Raw genomic sequence first — 18007 nt, forward strand, 5'->3', positions numbered from 1 at the left:
CAACAGGACAAGGGGACATGGGCTCAAGCTCTGCCAGGGGAGGTTTAGGTTAGATGTTAGGAAGAAATTCTTTACAGAGAGGGTAATCAGGCATTGGAACAGCCTACCCAGAGAGGTGGTGGATTCACCATCCCTGGAGGTTTTCAAGCAGAGATTGGATGTGGCCCTTAGTGCCATGATATAGTAATTGGAGTTGGATCAGGGGTTGGACTTGATGATCTTGGAGGTCTTTTCCAACCCAATCTATTCTATGATTCTATGATTCTATGATTCTGCAGCACCTCTGGCAGGTTTGTGGATCACAAAGTGTACAAAACAACATGCAACAGTTTTTGTGGTTGGCCTGAAGCTATAGCTGAGAGTTAGACAACAGAACTGTTCACCAGCATCACTGTCCTATAAGGCCACTTCAGATTTGCCAGGATTATTTCTTGGCTGGCTTGGTTTGGTGTTTAGGGGTACCGGAGTGGGATGAAGCCCTGCTGGAGCAGCAAAGTGAAGGAAAGCTGGAAGTGTTCATTTCAGTTTCAGCTCCCTCAAGTGAAGCCCATCGACATGAAGGAACTGGATGTGGGCACAGGCCTTGAGTTGGAAATATGACAGTTGGGTTTCATTTCATTTCATTTCATTTCAAGAGCACTATTTTGATTCTTTTTCTATTAGGTTAAAATGTCTTTTTACACACTCTCAAACACATACCAAATAAATAATGCTGAGTAATTACCTACAATTATGTGGTAAAATACTCTGAGTAGGTCTCTTCTGAGTGTCATTGTCTTCATACCCAAAGTGAATAGGTTCCCAACTTGATCTCATTGATAAATTTATATATTTCCATGTTAAATTTCAGTTTATTAATGTGCCATTAATTACAGTTTAAAGATTCTCTAATTTAAAAAATTCAGTATAGATTTCAGTAAGTGGAAGGTTAAGAGCCTCAGCAATATGCTTTGCTGCACAATGCAGGCATTCCTAAGGGATTTAGGAGCCAAATCTGCTTGAAAAGTACACCAGAGCACCACTAAGTAAATACACCAAAGCAAATGCGATGGTAAACATTCATCTTATAAACAAACAGTATTTTTGTGATAAAAACACAGAAGCACTTTTAAGTACAGACGTATTGGAAAGTGTGATGTAAAACTGCAGCGAAAATACTCACTAGTCGCCTTCAGTAGAAGGAGTCTTCAAAAGGTTAATGATGTATGTAGACAAAATACCTTCTCTAGAAATAAGAATTACTATTTGCTTTAGCAAATACATGGATGGGGGGAGGGATCTTGGTGAGCAACTATTCTAACTGCTCTATTTTTAACATAAAGGTCTGGAATTAGGAACGTGATTTGTATCATAAGTGAAAGAGGAGAGATGAAAGCACACGTGACCTTCTACCTCCATGTGACCCACACTCTACATTGGCCCAGGCCAATAACTCAACCTATCTTGAAAGTCTGCCAAATAAGGTTTCTCGGATCTCTCTCTTCATTCCCCCAAGAGCTAAAATTCTGAAAAATATTATCTGCTCTAAATATGACATGTTAGGAAAAAAAAACTTACTCAAGCACAGAATTCTCAAGATAATCACCCGGATCTGTGATCCACAGAAAATCAAAACCAGAAGAAAAACAGAAATGCAATTTAATTGTAAGTATTTATTATTCTCTGAAATTCTTGTCCAGACCAGGCTTTGCTCTCACCTTTGGTCATATGACAGGGCCATGGATCGGATTCCAGCATCACACCCCGGGTAAGCAAAAAGCTGCTTGAGGTCCCACATCTGCCACACCATGACAACTCCATTGTCTCCACCTGTAAGCAGATACTGTCCATCTCGACTCAGCTGAATTGCCTAAGGGGAAACCACATGGATATTTGTCAGATGAATATGTGTTGCTCTAACTCCACCACTTTTACTTTCAATAAAAAGGCTTCATATTGACAGCTGAACGTCCAAGGAGACTTCATATCAATACAAGCTTTTGGGAAGGAACATTATTGTTATGTTATTTTACCTGGCAGTTATTTGCCCAGTTATTATGCACAAATCTCTTTAATATATTAGATGTCACTAGTTGAGTTTTACCTGACCTGTGATTTATTCCATATTCCAAAGATCTAATATCAGGTCAGCTAAAGAAATTTACTCTTCTAATTAGCTAGATTTACAAGACCCAGCAGCACTGGCATTCCCCCAAGGGTCTTAATACTATCCTAGCAGAAGCTGACTGCTGAAGAGAACTGAAATGATATACAAATGACTAGAATTAATTTAGACCAGCATTTTTAGATTCCTGCTCTGGATTAATAAAATAGTGATCCACCTCTCTTAACAGAGGTGGTGTTTATTTTCATCATCCATCCTGAAACTGCCTATGACAAATTCAATGGCTTATACCCTGATTTTGTATGCATCATGGGGACTGATGGCAAATCTAAACTTGAAATCTTTATTTGGGATCCAGGTCATGGAGAAAGATGGGGTATCTTTGGGTTTCAGAGTGAAGATTTCTTGAAACAGAAGTCTTCAATCTATTTGGGTATTTCTTGTGTGCTGTTGGAAAAATCACGATACATAAAACCAAATTTGGGTAGCCTTTCAACAAAATACAGACTCTTCACACCACGACTTATTCATGATAAATTTCACCTCCCTCACCCAACTTTTCAATAGAATGACATAAGAATTGAGGAGATTCAGAGCAATGGCTTTTAAATTCCAAACACACGTGTTCTACAAACAGATTGATCCACTTTAACTAAAACATTGTCACTGGAAGGCAAGGAAATTGCCTCAAGATGATAGTGTACAAGCAAAATTCCAGCTCAAAGATTTAAATTTAGGAAATAGTAGAAAGAACTGAAGATAGGGTCTTGCAAACATCTCCCTCTGCTGAAGTCTGCAAGTATTTTGGCACTTGCAGTCTCTGCTTCTACAGTTTTGCCATATGCAAAAACTTGCTACGTACTGTAATTTTAAATTCCTCAGGAAAATGAAGTTTTGGGGTTTTTTTTTTAACATACAGAATTTATAGTGCCTGCCCCACAAAAAATGGGAGAAACTAAAACATAAAGACGTTACGTTCATGCAACATTGAAGTGTTTATACAAACTGCTGACAAGCCTAGAAACCAAAATATACAGTGTGTGTAAGATACTGCTCCATGAACGGCAATAACTGAAGTCAGACATATTGCACATCTGTATTTTTGTATTGCTGTACTCTATTACTATGATGCCAAATACATTCTTTAGGAATTATATGATGTGCGACACTTAGATTAAGATAGAGTTTCTATATTATGTTATAAATTTTGAGTGTTTACTGCAACAACTCCCAAGTAATCAGAATGAATCACACTGCTAGAATTTTATTTCACACAGTAACTTTAAAAAGAATGTAATTGAAATACAAACATGTACTGTAAACAAAATATAATGCTGCACAAAAAAAAAAAAAGATAAAACTATTCCAGCTGTGTTTTGAATTAAGATGACAAGACATACATGTTAATTTAGACACAATAAAGCATATTTTTCCAACCATATCTAAGTATGAAAAACTGAATACTAACCAAGGTTAGAGTTGAGTATGCTGAGCTCAAGCTTTCCCCCCCAAAAAAACACGAATGTTCCAGCCATAAATAGATTCTGTGATTGTTTCTATCAGCCTACAAAAAGATGGTAAGCACCTCCCAGGGCACAGACTCAAGGAGCCTGAAAACACTGATTTAGAGGCCATTTTGGAAAGTAGAGTAACTCAGTAAGAAAGGCACAGAAAACAAACTGACATGACTGTGAAAATTATCTAGAACTTGCATGCGCTGAGTAGATGATCACGAGATCTAACATACCACATATAATTATGAAAGAGATTATTCATTAGAGGCAAAAATCAATATGGGGTGGTTTTCTTCTCTATAGCAATGGCAGTCTCCTAAGGGTATTTTCAAATTGCAATGAAGACCGTGACAAATAATTATTTGCTACACTTATAAAATTCAGCTGATGAAAATCCATTAACCTTATGGTCATGGTTCACTTGAATTTTATACTTGAGGCTTTTACTGAAGAAATGCTATATTAAAAGGCAAATTAAAGCCATTAATCTTTTAACTCTTCCACTACCTGCAAGATGCAATGGGGTTTGTGATCTTTTGATTACATAAAGTATAGGCTTTGAACCCTAACTAATACCTATGCAATTTTACTAAGTCATTGGCTTGTCAAGAAGACAAGATGTTGATTTATTTATTTTTATTGTCTATTAATAAATTTCTCAGCCACTTGCTTACATATATATATATATATATATATATATATATATATATATATATATGAAGGAAGGAAGGAATGAATGAATGGAAGAAAAAGGTCACCCTGTCAACATTTCAGTTTCATGATATGCCCTCCAAGATTTAACAAACGAAAGGATGCTTTTACTCCCAAGTACTCCAACTGGTATAGAAGATGACATGAATCAATTTTACTGTTCTGCTTTTCCCCAGTGTAGTTTATCTACAATTCTGCTAGCTGTGAAACTGGAACAACTCTGCAACTAATCTTTCTCACAACACGAGCTTCAGACTCTCAAATAATCCCCAAAGCGCACAATTTCAGCAATGTTCTAAAAGCTGCATTTCTGACTTGTATTTCCTCGGAAAGTCTGAAAACTTTGCACAAATCCCTTTTAACGTTTCAGGGTTTTGAAAGGCAGTGCTTTGTAAAAAGGCAGAGCTGACACTGTGACAGCCCTGGCTTACAGCAGCAGGAGTCTTGTGGGCACTTCCACATTTCAAAACAGACTCATGAAAGGAAAATAAATTGGTTCCTCTGGGTGAAACAGCATACAGTCTTTGCTTAGGGTAAAATAACTTTGCTTCTCAGAACAAGCAGACTATTTAGAGTTAAGTTATTCATTAAGATATCTAAACACTGCACGGTAGATGTACTGCGATATGCCTAAGCTCCGCTGAGCAATACAGTATTTAAAACAAAAACAGGTGGAAGGCATTGATTAGACCCTGAATTTCCCCAGAGTGTCTGAAATTCTTCTAGCAGTTTTCTAGCCCAAGAACACAAGAAAGAAAATCACAATGTTGACCCAAACGTCACTATTGAAAACTGCTAGTTTTGCTAATAACGTTCTGAAATAGTGTAGTGGCCCATAATGACTGAGGGAAACAGAAACGATGAATGTTACATTACAGATTCAACACTTGTGACCTTTTCCTTCCCTTTGCCATCCTCCTCAAGCAAAAGCCAAGGAAAAGTGTTTGTCAGCACAGCCCATGGGTAGGTGCTATTCATTTTAAATGCCCCACTTTAATCATGCAGTTGCCACTCGCCTTCTAAGATGATATAGTGCAGAAGCACTGGGAAAGACGCTGTAGGTTGTTTAAGCGTAAAGCTCAGCTGGGACCACTGGGAGAGAAGGAAAACAAAACAAAACAAAATAAAACCCAAACCCCTGTACAAACGTAATTCTGGCCCACAGAGAGCAGAACTTCCATTGCCTCTAGCAACATTCCTTAAAGCTGTGGGTACTGACTGAAACACTACAGAAATTGTTTTAGCCGGCAAGGGATTTCTAGATATTTTACAGATTTGCTGGCCTAGCTGACAACATAATCACAACTGAAAGTGACAGATTATCAACATTATTAATGTAAAAAGAGGAAACACTGTGATATGTTCTTGCTTTACGGAAAGAACCGGGATGAAGGGTAGGCTGAAAATCTCAAAAGCATTTGCACAAGGACAGCCAAAGGTACAGTTTCAGAGAATTGATGCAAAAATCTACATTAATTAGGAAAAATGTCTTGGGACAGAAGTATACACATTCCTACTTCATTTCCCCAGCCTCAAACCCGCACTCGAGGCTGCCACAGCATGCAACGATGGAATGCCCTCTCACCCCTGCAGACTGCACTCTCACTATGGAAAAGAGACCTAGCAGAGAGTTATTTCTGCATATTCCACCATCAGCATATATGACATTTTGAAAACATAGGAATACTGGATTAACAGAGTATAACAGAGTTTTAGAAGGTTTTAAATGGAGTATACTGAACCACACTGGAAACTTCAGCGCTGAAAAAGCATTCACTGTTCCATGTAAATTATAAAATGGCAGTAATGAAGATCAAAATTCTTTCAAATACATTGACACATTCTTCCATCTTAAGCATTAGTATGGATACAGTCAAGAAAAGGACTGGTGCAAATTTAAAAATGCTCAATTTTGCACAACAGCTGAAAGAATGTCAATAATTCTGTAAACACAAGGGCAAAGAGGCATTTTCTACCTGAAACGTGTAATCCAAATAAAGGAAAAGCTTCTGCGAGTTTTCACCTGAAGAGAACACTGGAAATCCCAGAAGCTTGGTTCCTGGGATCTTCCATCACATTATGAAAGTCAGCTTCGAGGTGCTTGGAACAACAAAAGTCTCCTCTTGCTGACATTAAATATTTAAACAGCTTTTATGCAGGAAACACTTTACTGTGAGGATGACTGAGCACTGGCTTGGTTGCCCAAAGAGGCTGTAGAATCTCCAACCCTGGAGATACTCAAAAGCCATCTGGACATGGTCCTGGGCAACTGGCCCGTGATGGCCCTGCTTGAGGAGGAGGGCTGGAGGATATATCTTCAGGAGGTCCCTTCCAACTTCAACTTTTCTGTGATTCTGTGCCTCTCAGACCACGACTACTGGCATAGAGACTGTAACTTAACCTCAGGAAGCCTGAATGCTGACCCAGAAATGTGATCTTGTTTCATGCCTCTGCTGCATTCTGCCACTTTCTAGCAGATTTGGCAATACTTGTTCATTCTTTTTCTTCCTTTTCCTTTATTTCTCATTCAAGAAAAAAGTAGGAATATTTTTAATTCAAGGAAAGTATTCTTTCGACATTTCTGCTTCACTGCAGTATAGCTGGCAGCTTCTGCTCTGCTTCATAGGTATTATTTCATAAAAACTGTCAAGAGAACTGCATTTTGTAGTATAAAATAATTTTCATGAAACCATAAGCTTAAAATGCCTCCTGCATAGCTTTGGACTTGCTCCATGTCTCTTGCAGCTAAAGATGTGGAACTGAGCTGCCTGCCTAGCAAATGCCAAAGGGCTAAAGAGTTGAAATATAGACATATGCCTATACACTTCCTGAAGCTCAGCACAACACATGCTATCTGAACTAAGCTGAGGGAATGTAGCCAGAGGTGCCAGAAAAAGGTAAAGCCGACATCCAAAACAGACTGTCCAATGGCCTCCTGCCTTCAGACTCAAAAGTAAAGACACAGCCCAGCCTCTCCTGGACAGCAATTAGTAATGTTTGTATTCTTCAGTTCAAGGAAATGCCTACACAGTATTCTTTACTTCATGAACAGAGTTATTTTACAATTAAAATTGCAAAAAAACCTCCTAATGCTATTAGGACCACATGGCCCTGGTTAAATTTTTTCAGAATACTGCTATAATAGTCTAGTGCCATATTTATGGTCTGGCTATAGAAAGAGCCTCCACACAGCTCCAACACGGATAGCTTTTCCTGATACTGGCACTGACAGTCCCTAGCACACATTTGAGGACACTCACCCTTATCTTGTCGTCTGTTTCCATGGTGGCTTGCAGTCTCCCGTTCACACTGAACACACAGAAGAGGCCGTTTTCATAATATATGACACAGTGGCCTTCTCTTGAAGCTTGAATAAGTTTTGGTCTCAGGCAGTTTTCAGGACCTTGTAATCTTTCAGGACCTTCTAATGTCCTCAGTAGATCTCCATTCATAGAATGTATGAGACATGGTCCTTCTAATGAGGCAGAATAAAATTCCGGTTATTGATTTACATGCTCATTTAAAGACATCATATATATCAAATAATAAGTAATGACTTCTACTTAAATAATCGCTATTATAATACAGTATAATGGTTTTTACCATGTTTAAATGGATTGCCTATGACTTTAAGGGTGCCAGAGGGTAAGATGAACAGCTTATCCTTTAAAGGCTTTGTATTAAAGTATTTTAGAGCACCTATCAAAACCAGTTAGAGACTTAACAGATTTTCTTGTGTGGATTTTCTTTTAAAATTAGTTGTAGTTAATTTTGAGCGCACAAAATTAAATGTACTAAATCTTAAAATGAGATTTTCAAAACACGAGGACACACAGAGCTAAGTGGAATGAATTTACATATGTAGGTATTCTAAAAGTGTATATTTGCATATTAAGATTTTAATTCATATGTGATCCACTAAATATTTGCTTTTTAATATATTTTGACAAATACCTGAACTGAACATAAGCCACACAAGTTCACATGCATAAAACAAAAACACACAACTCTGACAAAATGTCTCAGTGTTGGTACTTTGGAAATATTAAAGCAGAAAGATATTAATTCCAAAAAATTTATGGTTTAAAAATAACTGCGGACCAGCAAATAAGAAGATTATAAACACTATCCATAGAATCCACACCATTCTTTATAATATGCCTGCCAAAAGCAGGTCTTTGAGAACACAAATGGGGCATATTATAGGCTTTGCAGCCAAGCTCAAAGAGCCTGAACAGAATTACTAGTAGTGTATATACACCCTTCATCAAACAAACAATCCAGCACATTCTCTTTCTCCTGAAACTAATTTTTGCTTCCCTTTTTTTAGAAGTTATCCATAACAAACACACTTCACCATCCTGGCCGTCAAGAGCTGTATCCAACTGTATGCTACATGCAATTACACACTGGGTAAACAAACAGAAATAGCAATCAGTAGGGAAACTGATGTAGTTGCCTCTTCTTATAAATGTCTGACTAATCCTCAGTTTTAGCATGTTTAAAAAGAGGTTTCAAATTCCACATAAGCTAAAAAAAGGTTAGAAATAAAACCACCATAAATTTCATAAATTCTGTTACCTAAGACTCTACTCCTTTTTGCATTAGGATTATAGCTTCATGAACAGAAAGAAGTGACAAGAGATATCTTACCTTTTGAACCACTTATTACCAGGCCAAGCTCAGCACAAATGGCAGCACAGGTGATCTCATAGTCATGTCCTGTCAAAACAGCTCGAGGAGTTGCAAAATCACCTTCAGCAAAAAAACAATAAAAGCAATCCCTGGTTACAATCTATTTCCAAAATCACTGCTTTCAATCACTGAAGCATCTTTGTTTCCTTGCTCTTTGAGTTCATGTTCCTCACAAATCATTTCAATGCTCCCTGTTTGCATAGGGTAGTTCTGCACTATCTGTATAGAGAAGCAGGATTGCACTACGGAGGACTTCAGCCTGCACATTTAGTAGCACACATTAATAGAAAAGTCAGGTGTGTAGTAAAACCAACTAAAGTTGGAGCACATATATTTGTGTAAATACAAGTGTGACTACGACAGGTACGGAGAGAAGACACCTTCAGTGCCCAAAGATGAAGTAAAACATCCAATGACTGATTTTATTTTAACCTAGTAACAGTGCTGAAACATCAGCCTGAAGTCTACTTTTTTGCAAGATGTGGAGCCTGGACCACAGTCACTATGAATTTCCAATGAGTTTGCAAAAAAAAGCACCCAAACCCAACATTAAATTACCACTGCTCCTATTAGACATTTCCCTGCAACAAGAACAAATAAAACAGTATTATTTTTAGATTCTCTTTGTGATACGTATACAAATAGCATAAGAAACAAGAAATTTTACAACTGGCACATTTAAAGAAAAAAAATATAATTCTCCAGGTCAGTGGATACAGAAAGGGTAAGCAAATGCTACAAAGCTCTTTAAATAGTTTTGTAACTTTGCTCACAGGTTACTGACTGCCCTCTTTGAGAGTTCTACCATTTCATGGAAATAAAAATGTTATTTTTGTGTTACCGTATAATTAGCTCATTCATAGCATTCTACAAAGCATTTAAACCCTAATGAATGTGTCTTGGACAATATTATCATGTAGTTTCAAAAAGGTTTAGACGCGTTTTTAAGCAGCAGGGAATAATTTCACTTCACAATAAATGATGATATGTGAGATTCCAACAAGGCAATAAAGCAGTGGTGAAATCAAACTTTTTTTTACTTGATGAGCAGAGGATGGTTTTGCAAAGAGACAGAGTAATAATAGGACCAAGTTAACTCCACTGGTTACGACAATAACATCATTCAAATTACATTTGGGGTTGTAACTTTTCAAAAGATAAACCCAGCATAATGTCATTAGTCTGTCCACGTAGAGCCATAAGAGTGCTGGCAATACTGGTACTGAGTGTTCTTAGAAATTATGGAGCTATATTTAAACTGTAAATACTCAGACTCAGCATGTGTACAGTGAGAGATTTCTCTGGAAAAGAAGTGTCTAGCTTGCACAAATAAAAGCTTAGTTTACTCTCCATATTTTACATTTTTATTCAGACCGTTTACATCACCTCCCAAAATGCCTGTGTAGGTGCCACATTCAAATGGCCTCTTAGTAAAGCTCATAATCTACAGCAAACTCTCAAATCAAGGATTTTGACCTTTCAAAATCAAATTTATTCTGTAGTTACTATTATAATCTATAATTCACATCCACAATACAAAAATCTTGAAAAGTAAACAAATATATTTCTTTTTAGATATAGGCATAGCCACTAAACATATATGTGTGCATAGATATACACACACAGGCATATAAGTTATCAACATTTTAAAACTGAAAACGCTTTAGAGCAGCTTGCTGAATTGTTCCTAATCTCTTAATAAATAATCATTAAAAGCTATTGCTTTTGTTCTGTATAATGTTTGAAAAAGCACACTCAAACCCAGGAAGTATGGCAGACAGTTCCCAAGCACAGGAAAATCTCCCAACAAATTAGAAGCATAAGGGTAGACTTAATGACCTTTAGGTACTTCTCAGGTGGCTGATCCTATGAACAATCACAAACCTTTTAGAGCAAACTTGCTCTATTCAACTTTCCTCACCCAAACATGGGGTAGGCATCTTAGAAGGTTCATAAATGAACACTATCTAGCCAAGTCACAAATTGCACCCCATAACAATCTTCCCATCCAGTAACAATTTAATGTGGCTGATCCAAATCTTTCTCCCTGTTGTCCCCAAGCCATAATAAGAGGAAGCAGCTTTGTGCATTAAAAGGCCTTGCTAGTTTGTTTTCTTTTAAATGAGCTGCCTATGTTAGTAAAATTTTAGAATTTTGGTTTTATTGCTTTATTTTGCTTTCAGAAATTACATTAACACATACTCACATAGACCAGCGAGGAATTAATCTAATTATGCACTACACACTAATGAAATGTTTGAAGTCAGAGAAGTTTTAAATATACAACGTTGCAGTGGAGGTAATCAATGTAAGATGTTGGAGCTAGAAGGACTTATGAGAAGCAATGTCTGAATGAATTATTAGGAGGGGCAGATAAACAAAATCCTCAAAGTAAACTTATTGCTTACAGCAACTACATCATTATAAGCTTCACCTGTGTGAAGCTGTCAGTAACTACACACTTAAAATGTAGGAGATAGGATTCTTAAAACAAGAAGCAGCAACTGAGTATATATATTTATCACAGTTCACAGAAAATAAAATTACTGAAGGAACACTCACGGTCTTTTCAGAACTTGGACTTGACTTCAAACATAAGAGAGTATAAATATACAAGTGGCAGGATCAGTGTTTCATAAATTGTATCAACTGCTAACTGAATTATATTTGTACTAAGGAAACACCTCAATTAAAACAAAAAACCCCAAACCAACCAACCAAAACAAACACAAAAAATCCCACCAAAAAAAAAAAATCCAAATAGTAAGAACTTAGGACTTGAATAGATACTGTAAAAGAGGAGCCTTGTGAAAAGTCAGGCTGACTCCTTTGATAAGCATGTCAAGTATTTAGGGGTTTCCAAGCCTCTGATTTTCCAAATAATGGGGTCAACTTAAAAGCTGGTCATAGAGCAGAACAGATTTCTTTGAAAGCTTTTAAACTGTTATTGCTTCAGAAGATTGTCATGGTTTTCAATAATGCAAAGAGAAAATTTTATTTTGTTGTTGGTTTAAGGGGCACCACTTCAAACTTCTCTAAATTGTTTTAGGGGAACTGACTTGCAGACCTTTTGAAACGCTGGGGAAGTGACTTCAAAGGGAAAAGAGTCTTTGTCCGCTAAGCAGGTTTACGACCACTGATGCAAACCCTAACTAAGGACTGAAAAGAATACTCAGTGAATCTTTATGGAGATCCTTAAGGAAGATGAACAAGTTAAATGAAATTAAAGATAGTTCAAATCCTAGCACTAATAACCAAGACACAATAGTTTTACAGATCTACTTTTCTCAGCAAAGGATATAATATTATCCTTAGCCTATACCATCACTGGGTTGCTCCTTGAAGTTGAATGCTGTAAGATTCTTAATGCCACATTCACATTGCAACAAACGTTGTCAATGATTTATTTAAGTCACAGGAGGTATATGTAAAGTTATTTTCCAGTAATGGGCAGAGTATTTTACCTTTGCAGCAACCACTCAGATTATTTCAAAAGAACTCTCCTACATTCCAATAAATAATTTCTGCAAAGCTGTTTCCCCATAGAAAACAACATAAAATATCACTCTTACTTAAGTGACTAAAGTACATTTTAAATCATGAAATTCAAGCTTCAGAAGATAAAAGAAGAGCACATCATATCGTGTCAGCCTACAGTGATATATCAGGGAAAAAATGTTAGGCGTTTGGAAACTACGTTTAAAAACGAACAGTGGGATTACAGCAAAGTCAAAACTTTCCTCTAGTTTAATGACATCCAGAAGAAGATACGCCTTACTGGATAACAAGAAATTTGTTTGTATTCCTGGGTCTCTCTCTCCTATTCTTTTCCAGCTTCGGTGATGCTACAATACAAAGCAGGATCATGACATTTGAAATCCATTGGTGAATTCCTAAAATGTGCGCTTTCTTTATTTTCAGCGCTAAGCTGTAAGAGCTGAGGCAAATGCAAGAACTCATTTGAAAAAAACATATCTCCCTAGAAAGAAATCAAACTAAGATTGACTGATCAGCTTACTTCACAATTAAATACAAGATACTCCTCCCACTATTTATGAGCAAGATAATATTATGCAACACATTAAAATATAAAATATTTGACTATGCTCCTTTTTACGTTTTATACTGAGAAGACAGTTAATTATGAAAAGTCACAGAGAGCCAAACAGCCATTTTGAAATTACTATTCTATGATTGCAGAGGCTGTGGGACATTTTAAATGGCAAAATAATTATGTGATTTTATGTCAATATAAAATCCAAATTAAATGAACCATCAGTTAATCTATCTTTTCACCTACTTCTTGCAAAAGTAAGTGATTATTTTCTCAGAATAATGCATCAACCAAACAAAATTACACATGTAAGAAAAGTCTACTAAAATTAATTTTTAAATTTTCCCAACTTTGAAGTAGTTTCCTAGGATAAAAAATTGAGGGAAAAAATAAAAGCTTTGAAATAAACCTGAGAAGTACAAATGTACTTACAGAGTATAGGGCATTTGGACAAAAGTGTTTTCAGCAAAATGTAAGTAAGTCTAGAAAACCAATTTGCTACCAGGCTTCTATATTGATTATATAGCAAGTTTCAGAGTTCAATTACATAAAAATGATAACTGTTGAATATTATATAAAGTCTGTGCATTAATATTATTTACAGATCACAAACAGTGAACATTTAAATAACAGCCAACTGATCAGAACCCCACTTCACTGGCACAGAAAGTTATCTCCTGAACTGAGATCTCACTCAAGTGATACCATACAATATTATTGAAGTATTCTTAAAACTTCAGTTTGAATAATCTTTCCTTTGTAAATATGCATTTTATGTAACAATGCAATATTTTCATATTGTATAGGAACTTCATTGTTGTCTGGTTCTTCACATGACACTCCATCAGCATTTCTTCTTAATTCCTTCAAACTACACCCCATCTGTTCAGACTTACTTTACCCCAAAAAGTACAACCTTATGCCTAGATGCAAGTTTTGGTTTTGCAAAAAAACACGTCAACTGTATCTTTTCTGAAAAAGGAATATCTGTGAAAAATGTATCAGTCTATCCTGGAGCAAAATCAAAACAAGTAAAACACAGGAAATGCTGTAATGCTGATATGTTTGTTCAGTAAGGAAAAAATATGTTAGATTTATCCTGTAGAATTTGTTTCAGCAAATATAACACAGAGAGGTTTAATGTGCTTCCCACAGTCACACTGTACAACAAGTGACTAACATTTATTCAGCACTAATAAAAGATTTTACGTTGTGTCACGAAAAGAGGTTCATTATGTTCCCAAAACAAACACAATAAAGAAAAAGATATGACAGGCCTTCATGACTAGCATATTACAATTCAGATTTCAAAAGTCAATAATCCCCAGTCTCTTAATTCCTACACCATGTGCAATGCAAAGCTTTCTGGAATGAGTTCACTCTTATTGGGGATTCATCTGCTGCAAGTCCTGGAAGTCATTCAGCAGGACTCCTCCCACTGAACACCGGCTTTTTGAAGCCTCCGGAAAGTATCTACAGGTGAATATTCAGGGTCAGTGTACACTAATAATTTAATATTTGCACCATCCCAACTTCATAAACTGTTACTTCAATGTCAGCTTTGAAGTTTTAGAACAGTCAGGTTTTTTTCTGATAATGTTCTAAAACAGGTTTGTGAAAGGGCTTTTTTTGTTTATGCCAAAAAAAAGAATCTATTTTCTTCATATTTCTCTCTTGTGGTTTATAGTTACCATTACCTAGTGAGTTCCAGACAAAAAAAGACAAAAAAAAAATATAGAGAAAAGGAAAAAACTCATCAAGCAATTATTTCAGTCAGAAATAGCAGCTACTGAGGAATAGTTTCAAGATAAAAGTCATCTTACCTCTAGTTCAAACATATATATATATATATATATTTCATGACTCGGGCAGAAAATAATCTGAGATGAGAAGTTTCATATGAGAATTCCATTCAGTTTGGCAGTTTCTGATTATTTTCTCCCATTAAAACACTACATTAAAATAACTTAAAGTCTGTGCTTTAGCTATTTGATTGTTTCTGTAAAGTTAATTTCAGACCAATGCACCAGCAGTACATTGGACTAGATAGATGCTTACCACCATTACTTTTCAATGTAACTGGAAGTACTGATGGCGTACAAGTTCAGAGCATACATAAATTAGCTGTCTTTTTACAAGTAACTCTCTTAAACCAAATATTTTTTCAATGAAGCAGGCCATAATTCTAATCACATACAGCATTCTTGCACTAAGCAGAGTAATGGTTATCTCTGTGATGCTAGTGTTAATAGAATTTAGATCCAGAAACACTTAGAAAATAATTTAGTACTCAAGTCAAGATTATTTTATTGACCAAATAATTTTTACAACATTTACATTGGTAATTTTATTCTAGTCTTTAAATTATTATATCTTCTACATTACTCTGTTCTGTCTTAACATGGTACAGACTTTGAACTATATGGGTATTTTTCTCAGCAACCAAATAAGGTAAATAAATGTGATGCATTAGTAAATCATCCCACAACTATGCATATGGTGCACATGAAGGCTGTGTTCATTTACCATATGAATATAATTCCTTTTACCACATCAACCATTCGTTACAAGTTGTAAATATAGCATTGTTTTTTCCTGGAACTCAAAGGTCTGCATTACATCATGAAGCACTAAATATCCTTATCCTTCTGGGGAATTTCATACATCTTGTTTTAGTAACACCTGAAGCTCGATACTGCCAACAAAGCAGCGTCCAAACTCCTTCTCTGTTTCCAGTCTCAAAATACACTTCCTTCACTTGCATCTGGACTGTGCCTCACAAATGCTATTTGCAATTACTTAGTCTGATTGACAAATCCTGAAACGCAATCTCTCTTAGCCAGTGGAACACACGGATGACGTAGTCGCTGCACTTAACTCCGTAGGACCTACTTTTAGCCAAACCGAGTATTTATTGCACACAAACTTACAAGCTCATCAGGACCAAGTCACTGTGACTATTTAACTGCTTCCCAAACCATCAGTGAAGGCTACTGTAAGCTCTTTTCAATGAAGACCTTGTCCTCATAAGTATCTATGACATGACTTTCTTGGCATTATACAAAATACAAAAACTGTATTTCTTATGGATCATCACTGCAGATTTCCAGATATCCCAGAATTCATCCACCTGTTATACCTCATCTTTTTTCAGTTTGAATATGTGGAGGCTAGAACCATCATTTATATGTGATTTATAGAGTACCTGGAGGACTGAGGCCTCAAACTCTTTGAGGTATTAATGTGTTACAGCTTAAAGAAGAAACAACAGTGACCTTTTGTAGCTGCAGAATTTAAGGTTCTGCTCTAGATTCATGCAGATTGCCCCAGTACTTGCTGCACTGGCTTCAACACTGCCCTTAGAAGATACAGGGAACTGTAGGACCAATTACAGTGTCTCTGTCCACTAAGCTTTCATGAGACTTTCATGACTAACATCAAATAATGCAATAAATGTTAGGTAAAAGAATATTTAGTGGTTGCTACCCCTCTTCAAAAACATGTTACAGGTATTATCTAAGCCTTGCGTATCTTCTCTATGATATAAATTTTACTGAACTTGACTTACAACAGAAATAGAAAATTTTAATAGCGTGCTTGCTAAAGCTCCAGTAAAAAGAAAAAAGTATTCCCATTCCTTTTTATAGTCCCACTTAACAAAACACTCCTGATCTATTTTTGTCTCAGTTCATATGTTGAACTTGAATTCACATTGCCTTTTCTCATTACAATTTTAATAAAAAGGAAGAAAATTATACTAAAGATTAAATACTTTTTTTTTTTTTTTGGTGCACCAAATATGTGGATAGATATTTATTTTGAATATTTTACTAGGCAGTGCTTTGGAACCCCAAATCATCTTCAACTGGATGCCAGCAGATGGTGCTGAAGGACTCTCGCTTTAGATACAACATTTTGCTACTGTCCAGCCATTTTTGAGAAACAAAGAATATTTGTTATATCTGCAGTTAAAAGAAATTAGAATAACACTGAATTATTTACTCGTCTTTTTTTGAATATGAGGAAGGGCTCACACAATAATGTAATGTTTTCAGGGGTAAAAAATAAAAGTGCTATTGAGCACCCAAAGGAGCATGTGCAGACTGTTCTTAAACTCTCAGTGCTGGACTATCATGAAGCAACACTTCTTTTTTTCCAGGCTGACTCCAGTGAACAGCCACTGTCACCTTCATAGCTGCAGTGACTACAAATATATTTTAGTGTTTTGAGGCTCTGCAAATTTTTAGCTATTCTGGTAGACCACCATTTGATATAAAATAACAGTAATAGCAGAATTTCCATTACGAACTAACATGATTACTGATTTATGGACATTTTGAAACTCCTGCTACTTAGCATGAAAAATGCAAAATGGAATGTTAACAGGTAAGCTTTTTACAATTACTTCCCAATTAATTTTTTCAGGAAAAGAAGCTGTTAGGCAAATTACTTCCATTTATTTATTTTTTTTAAATAACCATTAGACTTCTAAACACATATTGATGCCATAAACATTGTTTAGAAATGCGGAACCTTATCTTATCTATTATTATGGGGTTTGAAACCGAAAATAGAAGTCCAGAAACTTGGGAAGCAAGATGTAGGTTGATTCAAGATGAGGACGAGGAAAGAAGGCAAAGAGGGGTTTTTTTTCTGCTGAGTTAACAGCAGACATATGACCTGCCTGAAATCAGTGTGACTGCTCACTGTGTACAGAGGCAAGCGTGTATGCAAATCTTTACAGAATTCAAGTTTACAGGATTAGTGGGTCTGAGTACAAAGAAATTATTGCCCATGACATTATTCTTCAATTAACCAACACAAAGATGCTCATCGGGTACTATCCCTTCTAACAATTAATTATGAAGCACTCACTCATAAAAAGTTTGAATTTTGAAACTGAAAAATATGTGTAGCTGTTGATGAAAT

At 36.1% G+C, this 18007-nt stretch overlaps 1 protein-coding gene across 1 annotated transcript in view; it reads right to left on the reverse strand.

Annotated features, from left to right (window-relative positions):
* LOC114069341 (lipopolysaccharide-responsive and beige-like anchor protein) overlaps positions 1-18007 on the reverse strand; it is a gene marked incomplete at its 5' end in the record, with an annotated part of 68521 nt that overhangs the window by 2207 nt on the left and 48307 nt on the right. Inside the window, 3 exons of the mRNA XM_027906060.1 lie at positions 1698-1849; positions 7590-7804; positions 8983-9084. Of these exons, the coding sequence (XP_027761861.1) occupies positions 1698-1849; positions 7590-7804; positions 8983-9084 (469 nt within the window). The remainder of the gene's footprint in view (positions 1-1697; positions 1850-7589; positions 7805-8982; positions 9085-18007) is intronic.

The sequence above is a fragment of the Empidonax traillii genome, unplaced genomic scaffold (genome assembly GCF_003031625.1).
Source record: "Empidonax traillii isolate 1590-97213 ecotype Southwest subspecies unplaced genomic scaffold, ASM303162v1 scaffold1245:size146629, whole genome shotgun sequence".
Lineage (NCBI taxonomy): Eukaryota > Metazoa > Chordata > Aves > Passeriformes > Tyrannidae > Empidonax > Empidonax traillii.